The 23,925-nt window shown below is 38.0% G+C and overlaps 3 protein-coding genes across 3 annotated transcripts in view; all 3 read right to left on the bottom strand.

Moving 5' to 3' along the window:
• The window catches only part of LOC100711262 (malate dehydrogenase, cytoplasmic), an 868,968-nt gene that overhangs the window by 676,354 nt on the left and 168,689 nt on the right, over positions 1 to 23,925 (bottom strand). The window lies entirely within an intron of this gene.
• LOC100698010 (GTP-binding protein 2) overlaps positions 1 to 23,925 on the bottom strand; it is a 197,783-nt gene that overhangs the window by 43,147 nt on the left and 130,711 nt on the right. The gene's annotated exons all lie outside the window — the stretch shown is intronic.
• LOC100701157 (protocadherin Fat 4) lies at positions 1,116 to 23,562 on the bottom strand. The gene is made up of 30 exons (XM_013267505.3): positions 23,410 to 23,562; positions 21,031 to 21,102; positions 19,312 to 19,475; positions 18,775 to 18,822; positions 18,589 to 18,678; positions 18,333 to 18,419; positions 18,007 to 18,114; positions 17,798 to 17,911; positions 17,179 to 17,272; positions 16,971 to 17,089; positions 16,576 to 16,749; positions 16,323 to 16,451; positions 15,961 to 16,116; positions 15,498 to 15,678; positions 14,385 to 14,518; positions 13,283 to 14,230; positions 12,975 to 13,100; positions 12,104 to 12,355; positions 10,608 to 10,706; positions 10,244 to 10,416; positions 8,661 to 8,812; positions 6,632 to 6,939; positions 4,436 to 4,546; positions 3,444 to 3,635; positions 2,890 to 2,987; positions 2,647 to 2,808; positions 2,183 to 2,371; positions 1,649 to 1,726; positions 1,529 to 1,565; positions 1,116 to 1,398 (listed from the first exon to the last, which is right to left on the bottom strand). The coding sequence occupies exons 1-30, from the start codon at positions 23,537 to 23,539 to the stop codon at positions 1,315 to 1,317; spliced, it is 4,809 nt and encodes a 1,602-aa protein (XP_013122959.1). The 5' UTR covers positions 23,540 to 23,562; the 3' UTR covers positions 1,116 to 1,314.

Raw genomic sequence — 23,925 nt, 5'->3', positions numbered from 1 at the left:
CTCTGCTGGTCCTGATGCCGACTCCTCTGCTTTTCTTGAGTCGGTTGATGAGGTAGGACAGTAAAATCCATCAGTTACACGAGGTCGCTGTTATTTTTTTTTCTTTTGATCTTTAGACATTCATTTCATTTATACTTAATCTGTTGTTTTTGAATTTAATCTGGAAAGAAGAAACTTATAGCACCGTTTTAAAAACTGAACCAAATAAACTTGTAGAGCTGATAAACAATACATCTAAAATCATAGCCACTGAAGCCAAAGTGGAGCTTTGAACAGAAAATTACTTTAGAAAATTACTAAATCAGACCATGTGTCGCAGTTTGCTAAATGTAACAGATCCCAAGTACTGTAGGCGGATGGTTGCTGAGGTGAAGATCCTGGGATGGCAGCCCCGTTTTAAAAGTCAAGCTGTCATTCATAAGGGGTTAGAGCAGTAAGTGGAACCACTATCTGACTACTGCTAGAATAATATCTATACAGTTCAGATAAAAAGCTTTCTACAGACTCAAAGCAGTCACTTTCTGACCTGCGGTCTGTAAACAAAAGGCACGCTGGGAACATGTTGTATATTCATCATGTTAAAATAAAAATTAGAATTAAGAATTTTATAACCTGCCCTTTTTGTTGCGTAGCTTCAGACAAAATTGGTGGTGAACTTGATATAACATATGTAACTCTTGATGGATATGGGGAATTACAGTAACTTTGATTATTTTTACTGTATATATTCTTATTCTCTGCTTTAATCAGTGTGTACCTTACTTGGATACACAAAATTCTCCATGAGCCTGTGCATATTATCATTGCTGCTTTACTTCTGAACTCTGTTTACATAATACATAGTGTTATTTAAAACAAATTCTACTATAATTTGATTCATTTTCCTATTCAAGAATTAGAACAGAGAGAGTTGGCCCACCCTGAGCCTGAGCCTGCCAGAAATCTGTTCATAGGCTTTTCTGTATGTTAGAGTCTCTTTATCTATTGCTCTGACTGGTGTGAGTGTTTAAAAGGGAGCACTAAAACCTTTGCGTATCTAGAATATTCTCGCTCAGAAAGGCTAAACTTTTCATAGCCAAAGTTTTGCATTTGTTTTCTGAATAACTTTCAGAAAATAATAATCATTCTTGTAGTTTATTTCTGTACATCTTGTGCATACACCGAGTGCCTCTCGACTTTTATTCACTCTTATTTTCATTCATGTTCATTCATTAAAAAATAAACAAAATATCAAGACAAGGGGAAAAATTAAATACATTTTCAGTTATGTTGTTTATGGTGTTGATTCTTATATAATGTAGAAAGACTTTCAGCTCAGAAATGGTGGCTGCTGGTCATAGACTCAGACGACGGACTTGAAGGTCTGGGATCTGCTGATGTTTCCCCTTTCCCTAAGCCCTGTAAGGTTACACATACACATACATCAATCAATGAACTCATGTGAGCTTTTCTGTAACACAAATCACCGATCAGCAGCAGCTGGAGTAAACTGTGGTTTTTGGATTACATTTGGGTAAATTTTATTTACCTGTTCAGAGGTGTGTGAAGGTTTTCGAGAACTATTTCTGAAATATAACAGGAAGTCAACATTTAAAAAATGCTTGACATACACAACTATGATATAAAATTAATTTCTTAGACATCTTACATGGAACTCTCAGACTGTTGGTCCATGGGAATATGATTTTTGTCAGAACTCTTCCCCTGTTTCCCCTTCGTATGGAACCTATCAGGATAAACACATAAATCAATCAATAAATTAGTAATGACTGGGTAAAACTTAGGGCCCAATTAAGGCCATTTTATGGCCTTAATTGGGCCATTTTTCTTTCCCACTGTTGACAAGTGCTTGCTCATAGGAGGTCGTGTGAATGTTGGGGATTTCTTTCTAACGTTGTAGGGTCATTACCTCACAATATAAAGCACACTGGGGCGATTCTTGTTGTGACTTGGCAATATATGAATAAAACTGATTTGAATTGAATGATATACAAATTGTTTTGATAAACTTTACCATTTTTAAAAACAACAGTATAGAAATAATGAGTTAAATTACAAATTTGAAGCAGCAGTATTTTCTTTTTTGTCCACTTCGACAATTATTGTCTGCTTTTGAGCTGGGAAAACAATTTAACCAATTTGAAGCACATGTGTGGCAACAGTTGAAACACTCCAATCTCACCTGATGAGAAAAGCAACAGCAATAATCAATCCCAGGATGCTCAGCCCAAGCAGGATGCCCAGAGCAATGATCACCGCCTGATTGGAGGTGGACCCTTGAGGGTCCATAATCTCAACATCAAAATGAAGCTCCTCCCCAAACAGCTGAGACAGCTCTGCATTCACAGCATCTGATTGGCTCTGCAGTTTCCTGGTGGATCAGAGAGCAAGAGGTCAAAAGAAATCTGTCACATGTCACCAAGGTGATCTTTCCCTGATTATATCTAAATATAGAAGTTAATTTTTATGAGACCAGGTTTAGATTTCAAACTGGTCAAAATGGTAGGTGCCTCTGGAAAATTACTCAAAATCAACATTACTCAGACTAGTGAATTTCAGGCAAGTTTGCTAAAAACCAAAGCAAAACAATACTGAGTGTCTAACAGATGGGCCTGATGTAGAACACATTAAAAGTCAGTCTCTTACTTTATGACTTCTTCAGAGGAAACAACCTGCCCTCCATCTACAGCAAAGAAGCTGACCAAAGTCCTCACAGAAACTCTCAGGTTTCGGGTGCCAGTGGATCCGTCGTTAGTGCTGAACACCTGAACGATGTTCACAGTCCAGCCCAGAACTTTGCCCAAAGACCTGAGAGACACAAAAATCTATTAGAACTAACAGAAGTGGATCATAGAAAGCAAGCTTTAACACCAGCTAAACCTGTCTTACGTCGATAAATCTTCAACTTTCTTCTCCACAATGTTAGCAGGCTGATTAAGTGAGATGGTCACAATGTCGGAGCTGCTTGCACTTGCCTGAACCATCACCTGGGGGCAGAAGAGAGATTTTAAGTTAACTTCTTATTAACCTGTTTTATTGAACAAAATAAAAAAGAAGATGAATTAAAAGGAAATACTTTTGTTTTTCACCATCCTTTTGAGAACTTTGTATTTATGCATATGAAAATCAGCTATCAGTTCTTTTTTGTAATTATTATTATTACAGACTTTTGCCTTTATTCGATAGAGCAGAGTGGACAGGAAAGCAGGGAGAGAGAGTGGGGGAGGACAGGCAAGCAAACCCGGGCTGCTGCATTTCAGACTTTTGGCATAAAGTGGTCTGCTCACCCTGTGAACTAAGCCTTTAAAGGTATTGCTTTTATTTAGGTAAAGGTTTCGTATGTGTCCTTCAATGATGATGTCAGTAAAGATATTTGAATATAAAAAGCTTGCAGTTATCATCGCATCAGATTTACCTGTCTTCATCTGGTCTTAAACACTCACCTCCACTATAGCGGTAGCATGAAGATCGTGGGGATCAGTGGCCTTCACCTCCATTTTAGCTGTCTGTCCAGCCAGTTCTGTTGCTGAGATCACATAGAGCAGACCTGAGGATGGGTCCATGTCAAAATAAGGACTTTCTGCTGTCAAACTGTAGACCAGCTGCCCCACATCTCCAACATCAGGATCTGAAGCCTGGAGGTAGAGAGCAAAAAAAGCACTTAAAACCTTTATTTTTGTTTAAAAAAAAGTTGCTAAAAAATAGTTTCACCATTAGACATGAACTAATGTAGTCGATTGTAGTTGATTACTAATTTGTGAGCTACTGGATTAAACCAAAAGTCTCAAACTAAGTTATCCAAACTAGCTCCACATCAGTGAGTGACAACAGTATAATGCTGCTTAATCATTTATGCTTCAGTTTTAACAATGTAATTTATTTAAATTTGTAAAAATTTCTTGTCATTCTTTTGCAAATTGTTCTTTTTATATTCTAAGCACAGTTAGCCAATAATACTGCTGTATTTTTATTTAATACACAATAAAAGCTTAATACTCGTTCCACTTAGGAGAAACAGCTTTTAGTTTTACATTTTTAAGCATAAATCTTCATCTTTGACGTATCTTTTTAACTTCACTAGATGTTTCTTGTTGCTGTGTTTACTGGCAGTGCACACGTCACACTGACATATTTAGTGTTTTCATTGGTGTTGCTGATGACTCAGCCAGGAGACTTGACATACTGGAAGATGTAGGAAGTGTTGCAGTGAATGCTTTTCTCTGATTCCTGGTGATGTGGTGTGTTTCATTGCTGCTCACAGACACATTAACCATGAACAGATTACTGAGTGATTACTGAGTGGATTTCAGTTCAAAGTACATTGCATGATAGCAGATGCCTTTTATGTAAACATAAAATCAAAGGAGGCAAACATTCACAGAACCATTATATTATTTCCAGACAGATGGAAACTGAAAAAGTTGGGTGTGTTTACCTTCACTTGGATGACAGGAGTTTTATAGGGGGCAATGCTGAATACAGAGGCACTATAAACCTCTGGGGGAAAATGTGGTGACTCGTTCACATCCTCCACCTGAACTCTAACCTGAGACAGAAATAAAAATTGAAGAGAATTTCTGTGCAACGCTTAAAGCATTTCAATGTCACATTCCTCTAGTTTGTAAAATGACTAGACAGCAATGAGAGTCTTTGGCTATCTTAATGCTTAGGTAACCTTGCCTAGAGCTTAAAAATAAGGCGATAAGTAAAGCATGATTGGAATGACTGTAGGTATTTGACCTTACAATTGCAAAATGGACTACTTTAATATCTGTGTAGATAATGCCATACCCACCGGGACTGTACTGTGTTTCTCTAACAATAAACCGTGGATCACTCATAATGTCAAGGCTGCCCTTAAGCAGAAAAGGAGAACCAAGTCCACGCTCAAGTGAGGAATCAAGGAAGAAATGAAGGTTGTAAAGAGAGTGCTGAGGAGAGGGGGAGGGGAAAACACCTTCAAACAGAGAATGGAGAACCAGTTGTAGCTGAACAATCCGTCTCGAGGCTGGAGGGGTCTTAAGAAACAGAATTTTCTGTTTCTTGTTTGGATTACAGTGAGCAAACTCAGATAAGGCAGATTCATCATCTGCCAGGTCTGCTTCCAGTGCAACAACTACTGCCACAACCACCATCATCTTGGCATTCTAGTGACTGCCCATCCCCACCTTAACTCCTTTCACACTTATCCACTACATTACCTGTGTGCTGCCCCTGACCTCCAGTACATAGCTGAGTATATCAGGATAGCTGAGTATATCTTTTCCTATTGCTTTTAACACTATCATACCCACAATCATGGCAGGAGTACAAAGATGTGGACCATCACCTCACCACATGAATTCTGGACTACCTTACCAACAAGCCTCAGTACATATAGATCGAGAATTGTGTTGGTCGTCGTCAGTACAGATGACCCACAAGCAGAAGTCCTGGTTCCGTTTCTTTTCACTATATGCACCGGAGACTTCTACAACTCTGCTAACTGCTTTTGAGTCTCTGATGACTCAGTTGTTGGCCATGTCCCCCATGGGTATAACATGAACTTTTGCAGGTGCAAACATCCTCCACTTTCAGAAGTAACCATCCATGGAACGGATATTGAGATCATGGACTCATAAGTACCTGGTTATTAACCTGACCAATAAAGTGGACTGGACGACTAACACAAATGCCATCTACAGAAACAGTCGGCATCTCCTACAGAGACTTAGGTGTTTTGGAGTGCAGGTATAGCTCCTATGACTCTGTGGTGGCATCAGCCATCTCTTATGGTGTAGTCTGCTGGGGCAGCAGTAGCTCTGCTGGGGACCGAAAGAAACTAAACAGTTTGATCAAGAAGGCCAGCTCTATGCTGAGATAACCTCTTGATTCAATGGAAACAGTGAGCAACAGGAGAACGGTAGCTAAGCTGCCATCCTTGTTAGAGAACACCTCCCACCTCATGCAGCACTAAGAAGCTCCTTCAGTGACAGGTTGCCGTACCCAGGAGAGATTTTGGACGCCTTTTTTTTCAGAGTCTACTATGTCTAACAGCAATGAACATGAGGATACACACATAGTCTGTACATATCTCAATGTGCAACACTATCCACTGCACGATGAAGCATTTAGTTTTTGCTACTACTAGACTTCTCTCTCTCTCATCAACTGTATTTTGTGTAATATCTGTGTATATACATATGCACAGATATACAGAACCAAACAAAAAACAAAACAATACAATACAGTATTACAGTATTGTTTTGGTATAGTATTATTGTAGTTAGGTTATGCTATGTGTATTTATCCCTGCTGTGTTCACTCTGCTACTGTAATAATTAATTTCCTGACTGTGATACTAATCTCATGTTAATAACACTACAAGTAAAAAGGATTACTTTACAATTAATTAATTAAAATTTAAAATACATGGACAAGTATTTGGTCATGCTTGGATTGCCAAGGAGCTCTATACATGGGCTTTGTATGTAATAACACTTTTGATTACATTTGCTGTGGCATCTTGACATACTTTCTAATTCTAATCTAATCTAATCTAATCTAATCTAATCTAATCTAATCTAATTCTGTTCCCTTCCTCTGTTCCTCTGCAATCAGTGAAATTGCAAATTTTTGTTAAAGTCAATACCGTCGTCATTGCTGATGTAGGTGGGTTCCGTGTGTCCACAACCTCCACTTCCAAGAAGTACCATTCCTGCTGTTCTTTGTCGAGCTGTGCTTTGGTGAAGATGGCTCCACTGAGGTTTATGGAGAACAGGTCTTCATGTGTATTCAGCGAATATGTGACATTGTAAAGGTTGCTTCCTGAGGAGGCAGTGACCTTGCCTACCAAAACCCCTGCTTCCTGGTTCTCAGGCAGGCTGAAGTTATAGGAGAAGCTCAGGAAGGCCACATTCTCAGTCAGACTGGAAATCTTCAGATTCACCACAACACGAGCTGCAGGAAAATTATGGGTTAAACTCCCACACAGGTGAAGCTAATTTTTTTAAATGCATCGAACAGCATCTTCACATGAACAATTAATTTGTTAATTTTTAGAAACTTAACAGTTCATACAAAATTTAGGATTTATTAGTACAAACTGAAAGTTCTGTCAATTTTTTTGTGTAATTCTTAGCTGAGTCGAATAATTTTCCATGCTATAGAAATAAAACTGAACTAAACTGAATTGGTTAACATTGTGAAAAGATGCTTTTAAAGTCAAATCATGTTAACTTCCAATAAATCATTATTTATTAATTTATTCCTAAACTTGATCAAACAGTGACTGAAACTGAAGACTAATAAAATATAGCATTATGTCTAAACATAAGTTTTTCAAATGTGTCCAGTGTTTGAGTTATTCATAAACATTTTTACACATTTCTACATACTGCAGATGACACCTATGAGAAGATATTAACCAAGGAACCATTTTACCCTGCCAGGGATGAGAAGGGAGCTCAAGGAAGAGCACCTGTTTGCCCCCTTTGCGCATGGAACCTGGCTGGGTGCAGCCTTAGAAGACTCATGGGCCTGCCCTTCTGTAATTCCACCACTAGCAGGAGGCACCATAGGCAGCAGTCAAGGGTGGTCCAATCCACCCTTAACAGACTACTGGGTCACCTACTTAATGGTTTTAATGGAATCTCCTACCATTGCTATGCAGATAACACAGAGTTACACTTTTCTGTCAAGCCCAACAACCTCAACAGCCTTTGATACCACTGCCTTTGTAAATACAGATGCTGCTCTATGGACAATCCTACACTCAGGAATCCTGCTCATGTTGGTCACTTTAAATCACTCATACTCGTAACTGTAAAGCCGTTACGTTGGTCACTTTAAACCACTTCAAGGTCACTTTAAATGTCAATTGTAAATTGTAAAGTTAGACTGTTATTGATCCTTTTTACCTAAAAATGTATATTTACTCCCCTTACCTTAGTCTTAAAGTGTATATTTATTTCTTACTCTTCTTATATTTATTGTTGTCTTTTTGCACTGAATGGAACTGGAGCCTCGTTGTCTCGTCTCTGCTATATACTGTGCTGTGTACAGCAGAGATGACAATAAAGTTTATTTTGATTTTGACTTTGACTTTAGCTCAGACACACAGCTAGACACAGCTCCGGCTTACTCAGCTCTCTGAAATGATTTCTCTGCCTCCTCATATATGGTCCCAATTCTGGTAACAAGAGTTCAAACTGCCCCACTGACATCCTGAAATATGTACGAAAGCAGCCGTGAACAGCTTCAACTATGAAATTCTCCCTGCTGCTGCATTCTCGTGACAATTGGATGAAACCAGAATGTCAGTTTCTCCTTTTCCTCGTTTAGGAATATTAGGACCATCTCTTCATGTCAAATTCCTTTTTTTCACTGTCTGTTTTTGAGAACAAATTTTCCGCAAAAACACAACTCATGAAAACAGCAAAAAACACAACTCTAGATTGTTTATGCCTCACATAGCACTTTCCCTACGCAGGGCTGTGACATTGCAGTTTTACTTTTCCTATCTATGTGTTCCCAATACAAAGCAGATATGCATTTATTCCTAAACTTGGAAAGGTTAAAATGCATGCGTACTATGATGTTATGGTTTACAGTTAAAATAAACGAATAAATCAAAAAATAAAGCTCAAATAACCGATGATGCCAAGAGCCATTAGACTGACCTGTGGTGCTCAAAGGGGACTGGCCGTGGTCTGTGGCCACAGCTGTCAGCACAAGTGTGGTATCTTCTGTTAAATCAGCAAATTTAGAGGTCAAAGTCACATTCCCAGTCTGGGTGTTTAGGTCCAAGTATGGAGAACCTTCTCCAGAGAAACTAAAACAGCAAAAATGAAAAAGTTCATTTAAGGAACCTTAATAAATACTCCAACTACAACAACATACAACAACACTAAACTGTCTTGAAATATGTTTAATCCATGCATTTTAATAGATAAAAAAATAAAATATAAACAAACAAAAAAGAAATTCACGTAGACGATGTCTCTTTTGCATACATAATACTTTAGAAAAAAATACATGCTTCCCTTAGAAGCTGAAAAAAAGAACATGTTGGATTTACTTAATTCAACTGTGGACTTTGGTTGCACACAGATGTTTTGCTGTGGCTATGGATGCTGTGCCCTGCCCACTCAGGGCAGCATGACAGTTAGGGCAGGAGTGCTGGACATGTGGGCGGCTGGGAAACGTTTGCCAAGAATGTCCACTCATTGAAGCTGCGCAGATGATGTGCTCCACCAGCCTTCTGACACCCTCACCCAGCCCAGGAGAAACATACAGAAGTATGTATGCCTGTGCTGTGCTCAGTGGTGACACGAGGTCATCAGACACCAACTCTGGGGAAGAGGAAATGGTGGGGCCTTCACGGGAGACCCCGCTGGTAACGGTGATTTGCTCCACAAAAGATTTCCCACAAGAGCAGTCTTGTGATGACAGTCTGCACTCAGCCTTTCACAGAGTGATAAAAGTTGATGTAGCACTGAAATTTCTGCATTTTGTAATGAGGGACAGTTTATATTGAGTGAGTAATGAGACTCATACACCCAGTTGTTGGTGCCTAAAAGCAGCCAGGAAATTATGATAAAACTCTGGAGTAAATCATTGCCCAATTCTAGTAGCTGGGATGTGCGCCGATGTTGCGCATCCTGTCTGGAATGTCAGTTGGTGAACCAGTCAGCCATCCTGAGCCTTTGTGCCCATTACCATTAATGGAGGTCCCGTTTGTGCGCATTGGCATGGACCTCATTGGGCCATTTCACTGGAGTGTGCAGGGGTATTGCTTGTTTTAGTTCTCAATAATTATGCAAAGAAAACTCAATAAGTTCTGGACCTCAGAGCAAAGCTATACAAATTGGGGAGGTTATCACAGGAGAATTTGTTCCAGGCCCAGGAATGTCAGCAGTGACTTTAGAACAGAGGGACTAAACTCAGACAATTTTTACTGGGAGATGAATTGCTCTTGGATTTGTGACCTGCCCAGGGTGTGGTTGGACATGGGCAAGCCACACAAATCATATAATCATATAATTTTTTGTCCTTGTTTTCCTATGTAGCAGATGGTTGCAAGTCCTTGAATTTGTTCTTTGTGTTCTTTGTATTTATTTGTAATATATTTTCTTGCTACAAAAAACATAATTGCGGAGTCCCTGAAATTTTCCAAAGCCTACCAACTTTCAATTTGTTACATAAAGAAGGTGAAATGATTTTGCAGTCACATTCCAAAAGTGTCCTGTCCATCTGAACTGACCTGTAGGTGATGAGAGAATTGTTCCCAGTGTCTCTGTCAGTAGCAGACAGCGTGAGCAAAAGCTTTCCTTCCTCTGCGTCTTTCAGCAGGATGGTGCTGACGTAGTCGCTGGAACTGAACACGGGTTTGTTATCGTTCAGGTCAGCGAGGCTTACTCTGATGGAGGTGAAGTTCTGGTGTGCAAAGTCCAAAGTTCAATTTAATAAAGAACACTTTTACAAAGCAAGATGAGACATGATCCATTACAATGGATGGATGATGTGAAAATGCTCAACTTGACCAAAAGTAGACTTAATTTTGTAAAATGCAATAGCTTTTTGGAATGTTGGCTGTTTCAGGGTCTGTAAGCATTTTCTGTAGTTACCTCTCTTGGAGGGTTGCCTTTGTCTAAAGCCTTCACAGTCAGGTCATATGTTTCCCTGTTCTCCCGATCCAAAGGACCAATAGCCAGCAATGTCCCATCCTGTAACACAACACATGAAACTGCAACACACATCCAACATAATTATACTATACCTACAACATAACTACAACCAGCCCAACAGCACTCACATAATAGTGATATAATCATTTTGCCCCTCTTTATGACAGATTTTTCCATCCTATCCTAAAATATGCAGCACTGCGAACAATGTCTATACTGTAACTTTTGTTGCTGCTTCCATATACAGTGCAGTGTAGAACCCACAACTACTGTAATTAATTAATTAAGGACCTATTATGAATTTCTATTGTGAGTATGAGTTTCCTTATTTTCTGTAATATACACTAAAATAAAATAAAATAAAAATAAAATAAAGGAACACATTTTAATCACAGTATCATCAAGTCAGTGTAAATTCTAGGATATTGATCTGGTCAGTTAAGTAGCAAAGGGGATTATTAATCATTTTCAGCTGGTTTGTTGTTAATAGAATTAACATCAGGTGCTTTAGAGCAGCAACAAGGAGAGAAGCCCTCAAAACATGAATGAATGGTTTTGCAGGTGGAGGACATTGACCTTTTGTCCCTCAACATATTTTCTGACTGTTTTTTCACTGGGTTTACATTCGACTAGTGTCCGTAGCATCACAGTATGAGGTGACACTTGAACCCTACAGAGGTTGCACAGGTATTCCCACTCCTCCAGGATGGCACATCAACATGTGTCATTGACAGGTTTGCTGTGTCTCCAGAACAATAAAGTCTCAAGAATATGGTGGAGATTCCAGGAGACAGGCAGTTACTCTACATAGGTGGAAAGGACCATAGAAGGTGCTTAATCCATCAGCTGGACTACTATCTGCTCCTTTGTGCAAGGAGGAACAGGATGAGCACTGTCAGTCCTGCAAAATGACCTCCTTCAGGGCAGTAGTATGAATGTCTCTGAGCAAACAATCAGAAACAGACTTCATTAGGGTGGACTGAGGGCCCAACATCATCTAATGGGCCCTGTACTCACTGTCGGGCACTGTCTGTGGAGCCCAATCAGAATTTGCCATAGAATTGGGAGGTATACCACTTGTACCTTGCTGAAAGCAGATTCACCCTGAGCCCCACAAGAAAGGGTATGGAGAAGCATGGATAACATCATGCTACCTGTCTGTGGAGGTGTATCCATGGAGATCTGATGTGTTTAGAAGTGTTCCTTTATTTGTTTTTGTTTTTTTTGGTTTATGTCCACTTATACTGCATACTAAATAAGGCTCTTTTTGTGCCAGAGGTTCAGACTTCAGATTGCGCTAATATAAATGAACAGAATTAATATGTGTGTGGCAATATATAACTATCATGTCAGGTAAAGCAGTCACTATAATAGACAAAAATGGAACTCTGGCATGTTGGAAAATGTTCCCAGCTGTTTTTTTTCTTTTGCCTCACCTCTCTGAATCTAAAGAGTGGGTGGGGGGAGATAAGGGAGAGGGTGACCTCTCCATTTAGCCCAAGGTCTGCGTCTGTGGGTGTGATGGTAAAAATTTCTCCTGGGCTTTCCTTTGAGTAATTGCCTTCAATGATCATCAGTGGGTCAGGAATGCTTGGGAATTGTGGAGAATTGTCATTGTAATCAAGGATTGTGAAATTGAGCTCAGCCGTGGAACTCAGACCATTAGTCACTTGATCCACTGCGACAACCTGAATAGAGACACAGAAAACACAGTTACAGAAACCTCCCCCACAGGATTTTACAAACTTTAGCTCTAAGTCACCAAGTTACTTTTTTTTAACCAAAAAAAAATTAAATTTAGCCTGGGCATTTAGTATTTGTTCCCTTTAACTTATTATTATTGTTATTTTTGCTTTTTAACATTGCACAAATTAACTACAGTAAAGTTATATTTGTACACATAAAAAGAAAATGGAAAGAGGACTGAATAATGAAAAAAATCTGAAAAATATTGCTGAACTGATTCTGTGCCTCTCATTCTCCTATTCCAAATGTAATAATTTCAAAAATGGTACAATGGCTCACCATTAGGTTATAAGTATTTATGTTTTGAAAGCAGAAAATATTTGATGTGTGTATACATTAATACATGGCAATCTCAGAATGTCTGCATTTATCATTATTATTATTAAATAATATTCTATAATAATAATATGAATTAAACTAAAATTAGCTCAATGGGGATAGCTATAACCTATATAATAATCTGTATACCATTCTTTTATATTTCAAACAATAGTGTAAGACAATATAATATCACAATTTTCATCACCATGCATATGGTGATATATATATATATATATTTACCTGTAACAAATAGCTGTCTTTTGTCTCTCTGTCCAAGGCTACATCTCTTCTCAGTGAGACAACACCCTGCTTATTGATCTCAAAAGTGTCATTGTTGTAAAGGAAGTAGCCATTGGAGAATCCACCCTAAAAAGGAAGGTAGTTGTGTTAAATCAGATGACTTCATAACCAAAGGTAATTATTAAGAACAAATTAGGCGCATATACTGATATATCAGTACAACTGCAGAAAAACATTTTGGTCTTTTGGCACAGTAGACCAAATAAGAACCAAAACTTATCACAGCTGAACCCAGTCATGTAACTCACCTCATCCTTGTCAGTAACCTCCAGCACCAGGATGGATGCACCACCGGGCAGGTTCTCATAGACGGGCATGTGATAGATTTCCTTACTGAACTCAGGTGGATTATTATTCTCGTCCTTTATCTTCACCACCACTGAGCCATTCCCAACCAAAGAAGGTGTTCCCCCATCAGTGGCCTGAACTTTCAGGGTATACATATTCACCTCACTGTAGTCTAGAGGCTGGACCAGTCGCAGGATCCCAGTGGACAACTCCAAATCAAAAACAGCAGGGTCTGTTGAAGGGCTTTGCTGAAAAATGCTGTACGTAACTATTCCATTTACACTTTCATCAGGATCTAGAGCTGATAAGGTGAGCAAGCTTGCACCCACTGACTCTGTTTCTAAGATTTCAACCTGATACTCAGCCACTGAGAACTTTGGCGTGTTATCGTTGATGTCAGATACTTGTACTGTCAGAGTGGCTGTGGCTGACCTGGCTGGACGACCCTGATCTTCAGCCACCACCAGCAGGCTGTATTCTGCCTTGGTCTCCCTGTCAAGTGCACCAGCCAAACTGACCATCCCAGACACAGGATCAATAGAAAAGCTCCCTTCTCCTCCTCTCAGTGAATATCTGATCTCCTTGTTGAAGCCACTGTCTTTGTCTGTAGCTGGAACTGCAGTAACATTGAATCCTACCTCTGCATCCTCCAGAACAGATTTGGTGACTGAGCTGGAGGAAAAAACTGGACTGTTGTCATTGATGTCAGTGACTTGGATCTCAACCACGGCAGTGTCGCTGCTTGTTCCGTCAGTGATGGTAATTTCTACTGAGTAGTTTTGAGGACCTTCGTCATGGTCAAGCTTAACCTTGGTGGTGAATTCACCGCTGTCGGAGATTTTGAATTTGTCACCTTCTGTTGCAACTAAAAACACAGGAATAGCAGGATATACTGCAAGGTAGTTAACCTGAAAGAAATACAGAATTGACAAAATCCTACTATGAAATTTAAAGTTAACTATAGCAACAACAGTGAATAGCTAAATGTAACTTGGCATTTGACACAGGGACATTTGGATGATAAAAACACTGGTTTGCACACAAATTCACTGGGAAACGTACCTTAAGAACTGCAACTCCTGGCTCCTGCTCCTCCTCTATGGTAAAATGGTAAAGTTTTTGTAAAAACTGAGGTTTTGAATCACCAGGAGCAAAAATATTCACTTGTGCTGAGGAGGAGCGAGGTATGACGCCACCTAGAGGACAGATGAAGAAGAATATTATGCTACTTTAATGATGGCAGGCATTAAGAGGTCAGCTGGTCTACTTTAAGATTATGTAACAGTAGTTACTTCCATCTTAGTGTGGTCTATAGTGTCTTTTCTCACTATATAGATGCCTTGCAATGGCATAAGAACTCATCTATAGTCAATACCTGTATGACATTTGCAAAAAGTAAAAAAAACCCTTTACCATTACTGGTTTTCACTTACTATTTGGACACTGTTGCCTCCCTGATATGTCTCTAAGGACCTTTGCCTTGGAGAAAATTTTCTAACGCAACGTTTCAACTGGAGATAAATGATCAGAATTACAGCAGCTCAGCCACACTTCAAACATTCTCTGTTTCTAAGTCTATCAATAATTACTTGTGACGTGTCCATTTGTTTCTGTTTCCATGGCACTATGTCCCACTTTTCCACTGGTTATCAAGCTCTCCCAAATGTGTTGGGGGAGCTGGTGTGGTGATACTTGAGATGGAGTTTCTTTAAAATTAAAATTCATATAGCTCAAGCATTGTTTATTAAAACAGAAACAAAAACACCCCCCCCCCCCCAAAAAAAACTCAGTTTGGACGTTAAAGTTACCCAGGTGACAGAACTGTAAAATGCCTTGTTGAAAGCAATGAAGTTCTGTGAAAAACATGAATTACTCATATGAGATTAATAACCTTGGCACATGCAAGGTAGCAATTTTATGACGCTAAAGTGGAGTGATTGCTATGACATTACACTTAGGCATAGCAACTAAGAAAGCAGGCCGTGAAGTTGTGCACATATGCTGCAGTTGTGCTGCATGCCAAATAATCACAGTTGTGTAAGTTATGATTTAGTGAATGTCAGAATAAGGGATTCTGAAATTAAATAACCTATTCTGGCAAGCCATGTCCACAACCACAACAACCTCAAAAATATTAACAACAACAATAATAAGAATAATAATAACAAAATCTACCATCTTTTGCTGTTACGTAGAGAGGGAACTCCAAAATCTGGTTTTCCTGCAGGGGAATGGTTTTAGCTAGTGTAATTTCTCCGGTGTTTTCATCGATTGTGAAGTATCCTCTACTGTTCCCAAAGTCAATAGAGTATGCAATCTGCCCATTTACATCGACATCTGGATCTTCTGCCCGAACCTTGGAGTCACATAATACAAATCACAGTTTAAATGACATGGAAATAAAAAAAAGCAAAACACAAGATGATAACAGTAAAAACAAAAAATGCATGATATGCATAAAATATGATTTAGTAATGCCATGAGAAAGTGTTTATCTTTTTTAGTTGTAAAAAAATATTTTTCTGAGTTGGTATGATTGAATGCAATGCAAGTAAAAGAGTAAATTGAAGTGATTGAAAAAAATACACATGCAGTTATGGAATCTGTCCGCATGTATTATTGAGTAGAACTCACTAACCTGGACCAGCAACAATCCCTCTGTTTGATTTGCAAACACTTTTCCCTCATACATGCCGCTGGTGAATTTAGGAATGTTGTCGTTTTCATCCAGAAGAGTCACAGTAACTTGTGTTGTTGCAACATTGTTGGGTTCATGTTGCTCTCTTGCTTCTACCTTTAAAATTAGTAAGAAGAACAAAGTTGAGATGAAAGTTGGGACAAACTTTACTCTTTGAAAAACACAGTTTTTCTCCCACTTTTCAATTATTTTAGTCTGTTTAAAACTGAATGGCTCAAACTGAGTATTCAGGGTTTTTTTTTAAAAACATGAATTAAGACCCAGTATATACTGACAGTTGTTTTATCTTAAATCTAAATGACCTGAAATGTGATTGTTTCAGTGGTCTCTCGGTCGAGAGCTGTAGAGTTTTTCACTCTGACTGTCCCATCAGAGCTGATAGAGAAAGGAGCAGACTCTGGAATGATCCTCATTGTTCCCACAAACCCTCCCTAGGAAAAAATATGAAAATGAAGAGAGTGAATAAAAATATACATGCAGTTTTTATATATTATTAACAGCATCAACTGACAGAATATATCTCTAAATGGTATGTGTATTTTAACTGTAGACTACCTGGTCGAGATCAGTGACAGAAGCTTTGAACAGAACAGCATCAACGGGCGAGTTTTCCAGAAGTGTCACAGAGTAGCTGGGTTCATCAAACTCTGGAGCATTATCATTAACATCCTCTACGGTGACAGAGACTACTGTCTCAGTTGTCTTCATACTGTCGTCTGTTTGGGCTGCCTGAAGAGCATTAAAGCGGAGCGATATTTAGATTTAGATAATGAATAGCAGTATTTGTTCATATGAGCCGCGTTCTTAACTTTTGTGCAAATTCTATATGTAACACAAGTGAAAACTGTTTAACTGTGTTAAATTTTGGTGAGCCTTCAGCCAAGACTGAACCATTTTGACACAACAGACCTTTTTACTCTTAATGAATGCATAGATTAAAATGTCAGTACCTTGATGGTGATAGAGATCATGCTGCTGTTCATTTCCTCTCTATCGAAGGCAGCAATCACAGACAAAACTCCACTGGAGGGGTCAGTGTTAAAGTTTCTTTGATATTTGTCTGGAGAAACTAAACAAACATAAATAGTTTTTCACAGGTTTAATGTGGTATTAGTAAAAAAAAAAAAAACTGAACAAAAATGTTTTTTAAGCATTTACCACCACTGATGGTATAAGTTAAAGTCATGTTGATCCCAATATCTCCATCTTGTGCCTTTATTTCCTCTGGTTGAATGGTATAGAATAATCCAAGCTGAAGTACACAAAAAACACGAGAGTTACATTCTGTATTTCAAAGCTGCCACAGTGACGTGTCCAGAGCGTTGCTTGCGTTTTACTCTATAACAGCTAGGATGGGCCTCAAAGAACTAGCAGATTTTGACATGTTTAATTTATAAAGTGAAGATATGTAAATGAAATCTGATTTGTGTTTATTTTAGGGAAAAAAGAAAAAAAAGAAGAAAATTCTGGACTTTGGCCTGGTTTTGGCTGAGTATATCCTCTCAGAAGGCATCAGCATTTCTGAATCTTGTTTATGTTTGTTTCTTTATCTTTGTACAGTTTTATTTGCATTTACTACTGCACTGTATTCATCATGTAAACATGGCTATAGAATCAAATCAAATCTGTTTGTAAAAAAAACCCCATTTATCTTAATGACTTCAAATTCATAAGGAACATAAAATATATTATTAGAAAAAAGAAAATTTACAGATTTAATATTTAAAGACTTTGTGATTAAACACTACGTGTACAGAATTTAGATTTTGAGACTTACTTGGTTCTCTGAAATAAAAGCCTGGTACAGACTGTGGCTGAAATAGGGATTCAAGTTATCAAAGTCATCTACATTAATCACCACCGAGGCTGTGTCATTCAGTCCTTCTTTATCCTGCAGTGAAGGATAGCAAGACAATATTCATATTTTCTTGATTCAAGTAGTTCAGTTTTTATTAATATCAGTTGCTCGAAATAATTTTTAATCACCTTGGCCGTCACAGTAAAGTGGTAGTTTTGGACTGCGTTGTAGTTCAAACGTCTTTTCAACATAAACGCCCCCGAGTCAGTAACTTCAAAGTCTTCTGTGGCTGGTGCCTTATAAAAAAGCAACAAAACCACAAAACATCATCACCATGTTGTTATTGTTATTTTTTATAATGACAGATTAAATACAGACACATTAACGACGACCAGTATGAATTATCTTATGTGAAAGCTGAATTATTTATATAAGTGACAAGTAAATTAACCCATGTGTTACTTCAAAAACACATACTCTCACTAGCTTTTCAAGAAATTTTAAATGTTTTTACAATGGAATATGTCACTCTATTGTTTTCCGAAGTGGCGTCTGCATCCGTAGCTGTCACTCGAATAACCTCAGCATTCAGATTAAGTGTCTGAAAGAAGAAAAAGTTAAATCACATGCAGCCAGAGAAACATGCATGTTTTGTGGTTCCATCCTATCTTCTTAATTTTCCTCTTAAGTACACATATGATTCTCACATTTATAGAAATGTATCATGCAAGTGGTCTGAATTCCCTTTTTAACAGATTTTAGTGGCTAACCTCAGAGACATCTTTGGAGTACAGTTTCTTTTCAAATATCGGAGCGTTGTCATTGACATCAATGATTTTCAGTGTCCGAGTGTTATTGTACTGTAAAATGAAAAAAATAATAATAACTTGACATATTTAATCTTGTAAAGTATATGCATAAATACTGAAACTTTGCAACCACAGAATATCACCCACCTTAATAGCACCATCACACATGACAGAATAATACAGGGTGGTAGCGCTCTATAAGACAGGAACACAGTGGATTACCATAAGCGAACTTTAGAATGTCTCATTTATGAATGAGTCATTTATTTTTAAACTAAACCGAACAGCATAAAAAAAAGAATAAAGATAATGAAATCTAATAAAAACTGCAGCCGATTATAATAAAACGTTGCATAATTGTAGAATTTCTTAAGTGCTGCCCATAGTGTGTGCAGCAGAATTTCACTTGAATGTTTTGATGTGTAAGACTATACGCTGCTGTTTTGTTATTTATTGCACTGATTTACATATACATTTTTTTTTTACATATGTTTTTGGCATTTTATGACAAAAGGCTCCCATGAAGTTTGTGAGGGTTTAGTATATTGGTCTTCAGCTGCAATGGGAAGATACTGTATAGCAGTCAATGGGAACTAAAAATGTTTCCTTTTCTTTTGATATTTAAAATAAGCTGTATTTATAATACATATAGAATTTCTGGGAAATAGGTTCACCCAAACTTACAGACATCGGAACATCTGCATCTAGAGGTTTCTTGGTGCGAACAACTGCAAAGGTGTCCCCAGGTGTGAAACTCAGCTCCAGAAACTCAAGGTGGGGAACAAAGATATGGTCCACTAACTTCACACTGGTTCCTGCCGCGATACCCTCTATCCTCTCCACATCCCCTGCAGCATCATGGAGAATTATGAAGAATACAGGATAAACACTATAACTGTCGTTAGACATACAGTAAATGTGTAAGTATGGATAGTTTTAAAGACCAGGAGAAAAAAAACACATTTTACTTCTTGTTTCCTTCATGCCATAGTCTTTCTGTCACAGTACTGGGTGTGTGACGCAGTGTGTGTGTTTTCTGGTTAATGTTATATTCTTCAGTATTATTCCTGGTTCTGTTTCCTTGCCTCCCCTGAGTCCATGTTCCATGTGTAGTCTGCCATGTCTCTTGTGAATCTTAAGTTCTGTCTCCGTGTTTATTTCCCAGTCGTGTCTCTCGCTTCCTCTGTCTGTGTCTTAGTGTGTTGTTGTTTCCTGTTTTACTTGGATAGTCTCGTGTCCTGTGTTAGTGTTTTCAGTTTTGCTTCCTACCTCTCTCATCGTGTTAGATCAGTTCCAGCTGTGTTTCCCTCCTGTTTCTCATCCTCTCGTTACCTTCCTAGTTCTCTGTTCTAGTCTTAGGCTACGTTCACACTGCAGGTGAAAGCGCATCAAATCCGATTTTTTTGACCCTATGCGACCCATATCCGATCATGGTATGACAGTGTGAACGGCACAAATCCAATATTTTCAAATCCGATCTGGGTCACTTTCATATGTGGTACTGAATCCGATACATATCCGATGTTTTAGAAAGCAACTGCTGTTTGAACGGTCATGTCGCATTAAATCCGTCTTTTACGTCACTGACACAAGACAGATGCCAATTATCAGTGCCGGAGAAGCGCCGGAGAAGACATCGCGAACGCTTCCTGGCCATCCCGTGTAGATGTTAGTGAAACTGTTGGGAAGACAACGTGAACATTTTATTTGTACTGTATAATCTGCAGATTCTGACAGAAATCTGCAACTATCCTTTGAAGCACCGCTCCTCTCTAAAACAGCAATAAGGATAATTATTAGGTTATCTACATTATTATGTAAATAACAAAATAACTTAAAGCAAAAATTGGGAAACGTAAAGTCCGAAGTCTTTATATTAAGGGCCATCAGTCAAACAATATTGTTTGCTCTGGGTCTAAACAGAGCGCGTTGTGTGTGACATCTTCTTTTGCGCATGCGGGCCGCTTTGATCGTTCACACTAGAGCGCGTTTGCTGTCGCATTTTATTTGTAGCGTGAACAAGCAGACAAAAAAATCGGATTTGATCAAAAAAATCGAAATTGAGCATTAACACCTGCAGTGTGAACGTAGCCTTAGTTTTCCAGTTTCCTAGCTTTTGTTCTTTGTTTCTAGTTTTTGCATTTTTTGCTTACTAATACTTTTATGTTTTAATATTTCTGATACAGGATTAAAGCTGTCTCCCCTAGTTCACTCCTTTTTTGAGTCCTGCATGTAGGTCCTCATCCTGCCTGCCACACAGTGCATCCTTGACACTTGTATTACTACCATCAGGCATTTATTCATTTTATACCGGAATAAAGGATTGTTGACACAGGAATATACTATGTTTGATTAATGTGTTATTAAAAAATTATAAAGTAAAGATGAAAAAAGACACTTTACCTGAATATCCTTCATTGACTTCACCCAAATATTTAGGAGGAGTCACCGCATTACAATTTATGGTTGAAGTACCTTCAGAAACAAAACCAGTGAGTTAGCACAGAGTGAACAGATTATCGATATTACATAAAACCACTATTTCTAACAGCTGATATGCAGATGTAACTGGGCATGTCCATTTTTTTATTACTGAGATTTCTTTTTCCTTTTTTTTTTTTTTTTACATTCTGATACCAGGCTTTTCTTCTATCTGTGGTTCCTTCTGTGCTAAAATGATTTGCCAATATTGTTATTTGACACTTTCTTCTCTCTGATAGTGTTAACTTCTTGAAAACACCAACTGTAGAACTCCACTATATTCCCATGCGTACTGACTTTATGTTACCAATTAAGATTCATATACTCATGACAACCAAGTGAAAATTTCCATTTCCATGACATCATGACTATTAGAACAGGGCATGTTGCTCCTGATATCAGCAAAGGGCCAAGGTTTAACGTACAAACCTCACCTTTTGTACGTGCTGTATGGGGTTTAATCATCATTATAAAGGCTTTTAGTTCCTTCAGTAAATAAAATCTCATATTTAATATTTAACATTTAGTATTATAAAATAACTATATAATTTGATATAATTTGAGGGCATGTAACTGTAATTTTAATAGTATGAACGTAATATTTTGCGTGATTTTATTAGCTATGATAAAGTTATTAACAAAAAAGTAGTTGATTTGGAATGCAGCAGGTGGAAAATTTTTGTCAGATTTGATTGATTTCAGTGGGGATAGGTCAATAGATAGACGAATGTTTGTTTGTGTTTATGTGTTAGCCCTGGCGACCTGTCCAGGGTGTTTGTACCCTGCAGCTCGCAGCTGGGATACGTGCCAATCCGTTCCCCATCCCACCCCCCACGCCTTGCACGACCTTGGAAAGGATAAGCGGAAGAGAATGGATGGAATAATGATTGATATCATATGAAAACCTCCTTGTTCGAAGTTAATCTTTCACTTACCAGGAATTTTTTTTTTTTTTTACCTTAGGGGATTGATCACATGTTCTGACAATAATATATAGGTATTAGTTTTAAATGAAGGATAGCATCATATATGTGTTTTATACTTTATTCCACACATTGTAGTATTGTAATAGTTAGATGTAGACTAGAACACCCAGGCACCATTAGACATTAGAGACAATAAACCAGGGGTCTCGAACTCCAGGCCTCGAGGTTTTAGATGTGTGTTGATCCAACACAGCTGATTCAAATGGCTAAATTACCTCCTCAACATGTCTTGAAGTTCTCCGGAGGCCTGGTAATGAAATAATCATTTGATTCAGGTGTGTTGATCCAGGGTGATATCTAAAACCTGCAGGCCCTCTAGGCCTGGAGTTTGAGACCCCTGCATTAGACTGACAGAGAGACCCCTCTCTCACCCTTGAAGAGGAGGGGGGCCTCCTGGGGCAAGCTGCAGCTTGTAATTAAACCCATTTCAAAGACACTCATCAAGTGTTTGTGTTTTATTAAACAAATTTCCATGACACAAACAAGACACACTGACAGGGAAAAATCTGTGAATAATTTACTCCAACACAAAACTGCAAAATCTGTTAGTAGCCTACTCAGGTCCTAATATCATGTTCAGACAACAAACACAAAAGAAACAAACAAACAATTAAAAAAAACAACAAATACTATTAATAACAAAATACACATATGAAAAATAAAAGCACTTAATTAGAATGGATCCTTACTGCTAAATAAAGCTTAATGTTGTTAGTCATATATTGGATCCAAATGCTACTTCAGTTCCCACAAACCAACAAGAACTGAGGCACCAGTGAGAGTTAAAAATAGTCTAGATTCTTTTATAGCCATTAAAATGATCAATGTAGCTTTTCTCTCACACACTACAACACAATCTTTTCTAAACTGGACTTTGAAACAAAAATACTGAAATGTGAAATGAGTTTGAAATCAAGCATTATCAGCACAATTTGCCATTGCTATAGTCCAAGCAGAAATAAAAAGCTTTATGGTACATTTAGTATGGGGTAGAAAAAGGTGTCACCTATGGATTACTAACAACATAGCCTGATACCCTGCAGGAGTTAATGATAGCTCAAAACGTCACTTTACTATGAATCCAGGTATCCCATTGTCAAAACTTATCATCTATAACTACACAAATACCATGTATTTCTGTTTGATTTTTGTAAGTATTGAAAAAACACATTAATGATTCCATTATCAGTATAATGTAGTATATGTATATAGTAAAAATAAGGCCTTCAGCATAGACTGAAAACAATCATCATCATTTTTCCAGCTGTTTATGGTACAAAATAACATTTTTTCCATCTATTCAGGTTGCACTCACCTATTGGACTTCCAGTGATGACACAAACAAATATGGATAGAATGAGGACCAGACAAATCTTACTCAACATGTCCATGTCGGTACAGTTGTTTTTTCCCAAACCTGAAAACCGACACTGAATTGAACACATGAACAACAGGTGTTAAGAAGAACCTGCAGTTTACCTCGCCCTCTTTTGTTCCCAGTAATAGTATTTTATGGCAGGTTGTAAAGGGTTATAGGTTTTATAGATAGTGGATCAGGCCAAAGATCAGGCCAAAGTATGAGTTTCATTTCTCCTTATCAACAATGTAAAGGAATAACATTTTACTTCCTTTGTTGTTATACAGCCAAACTAGATTCAACTTATATGACAAGGAGTTGAGAGGAATGTTTGGTGAATACTCGGGGGAACTGTGTGATGATCAAAATCAGTTTAACGTGGCATTAATTAACATATAGTGACACTAAATAATGCAATAAAAGTAAGTCATATTAAAAGGTACATTTAAACATTTCTTTTTAACATGGTTGAAA

Source organism: Oreochromis niloticus, linkage group LG6 (genome assembly GCF_001858045.2).
Source record: "Oreochromis niloticus isolate F11D_XX linkage group LG6, O_niloticus_UMD_NMBU, whole genome shotgun sequence".
In the NCBI taxonomy this organism is placed as follows: domain Eukaryota; kingdom Metazoa; phylum Chordata; class Actinopteri; order Cichliformes; family Cichlidae; genus Oreochromis; species Oreochromis niloticus.
The sequence above is the reverse complement of the archived record's forward strand: the minus strand, read 5'-3'. Positions and strand labels throughout refer to the sequence as shown.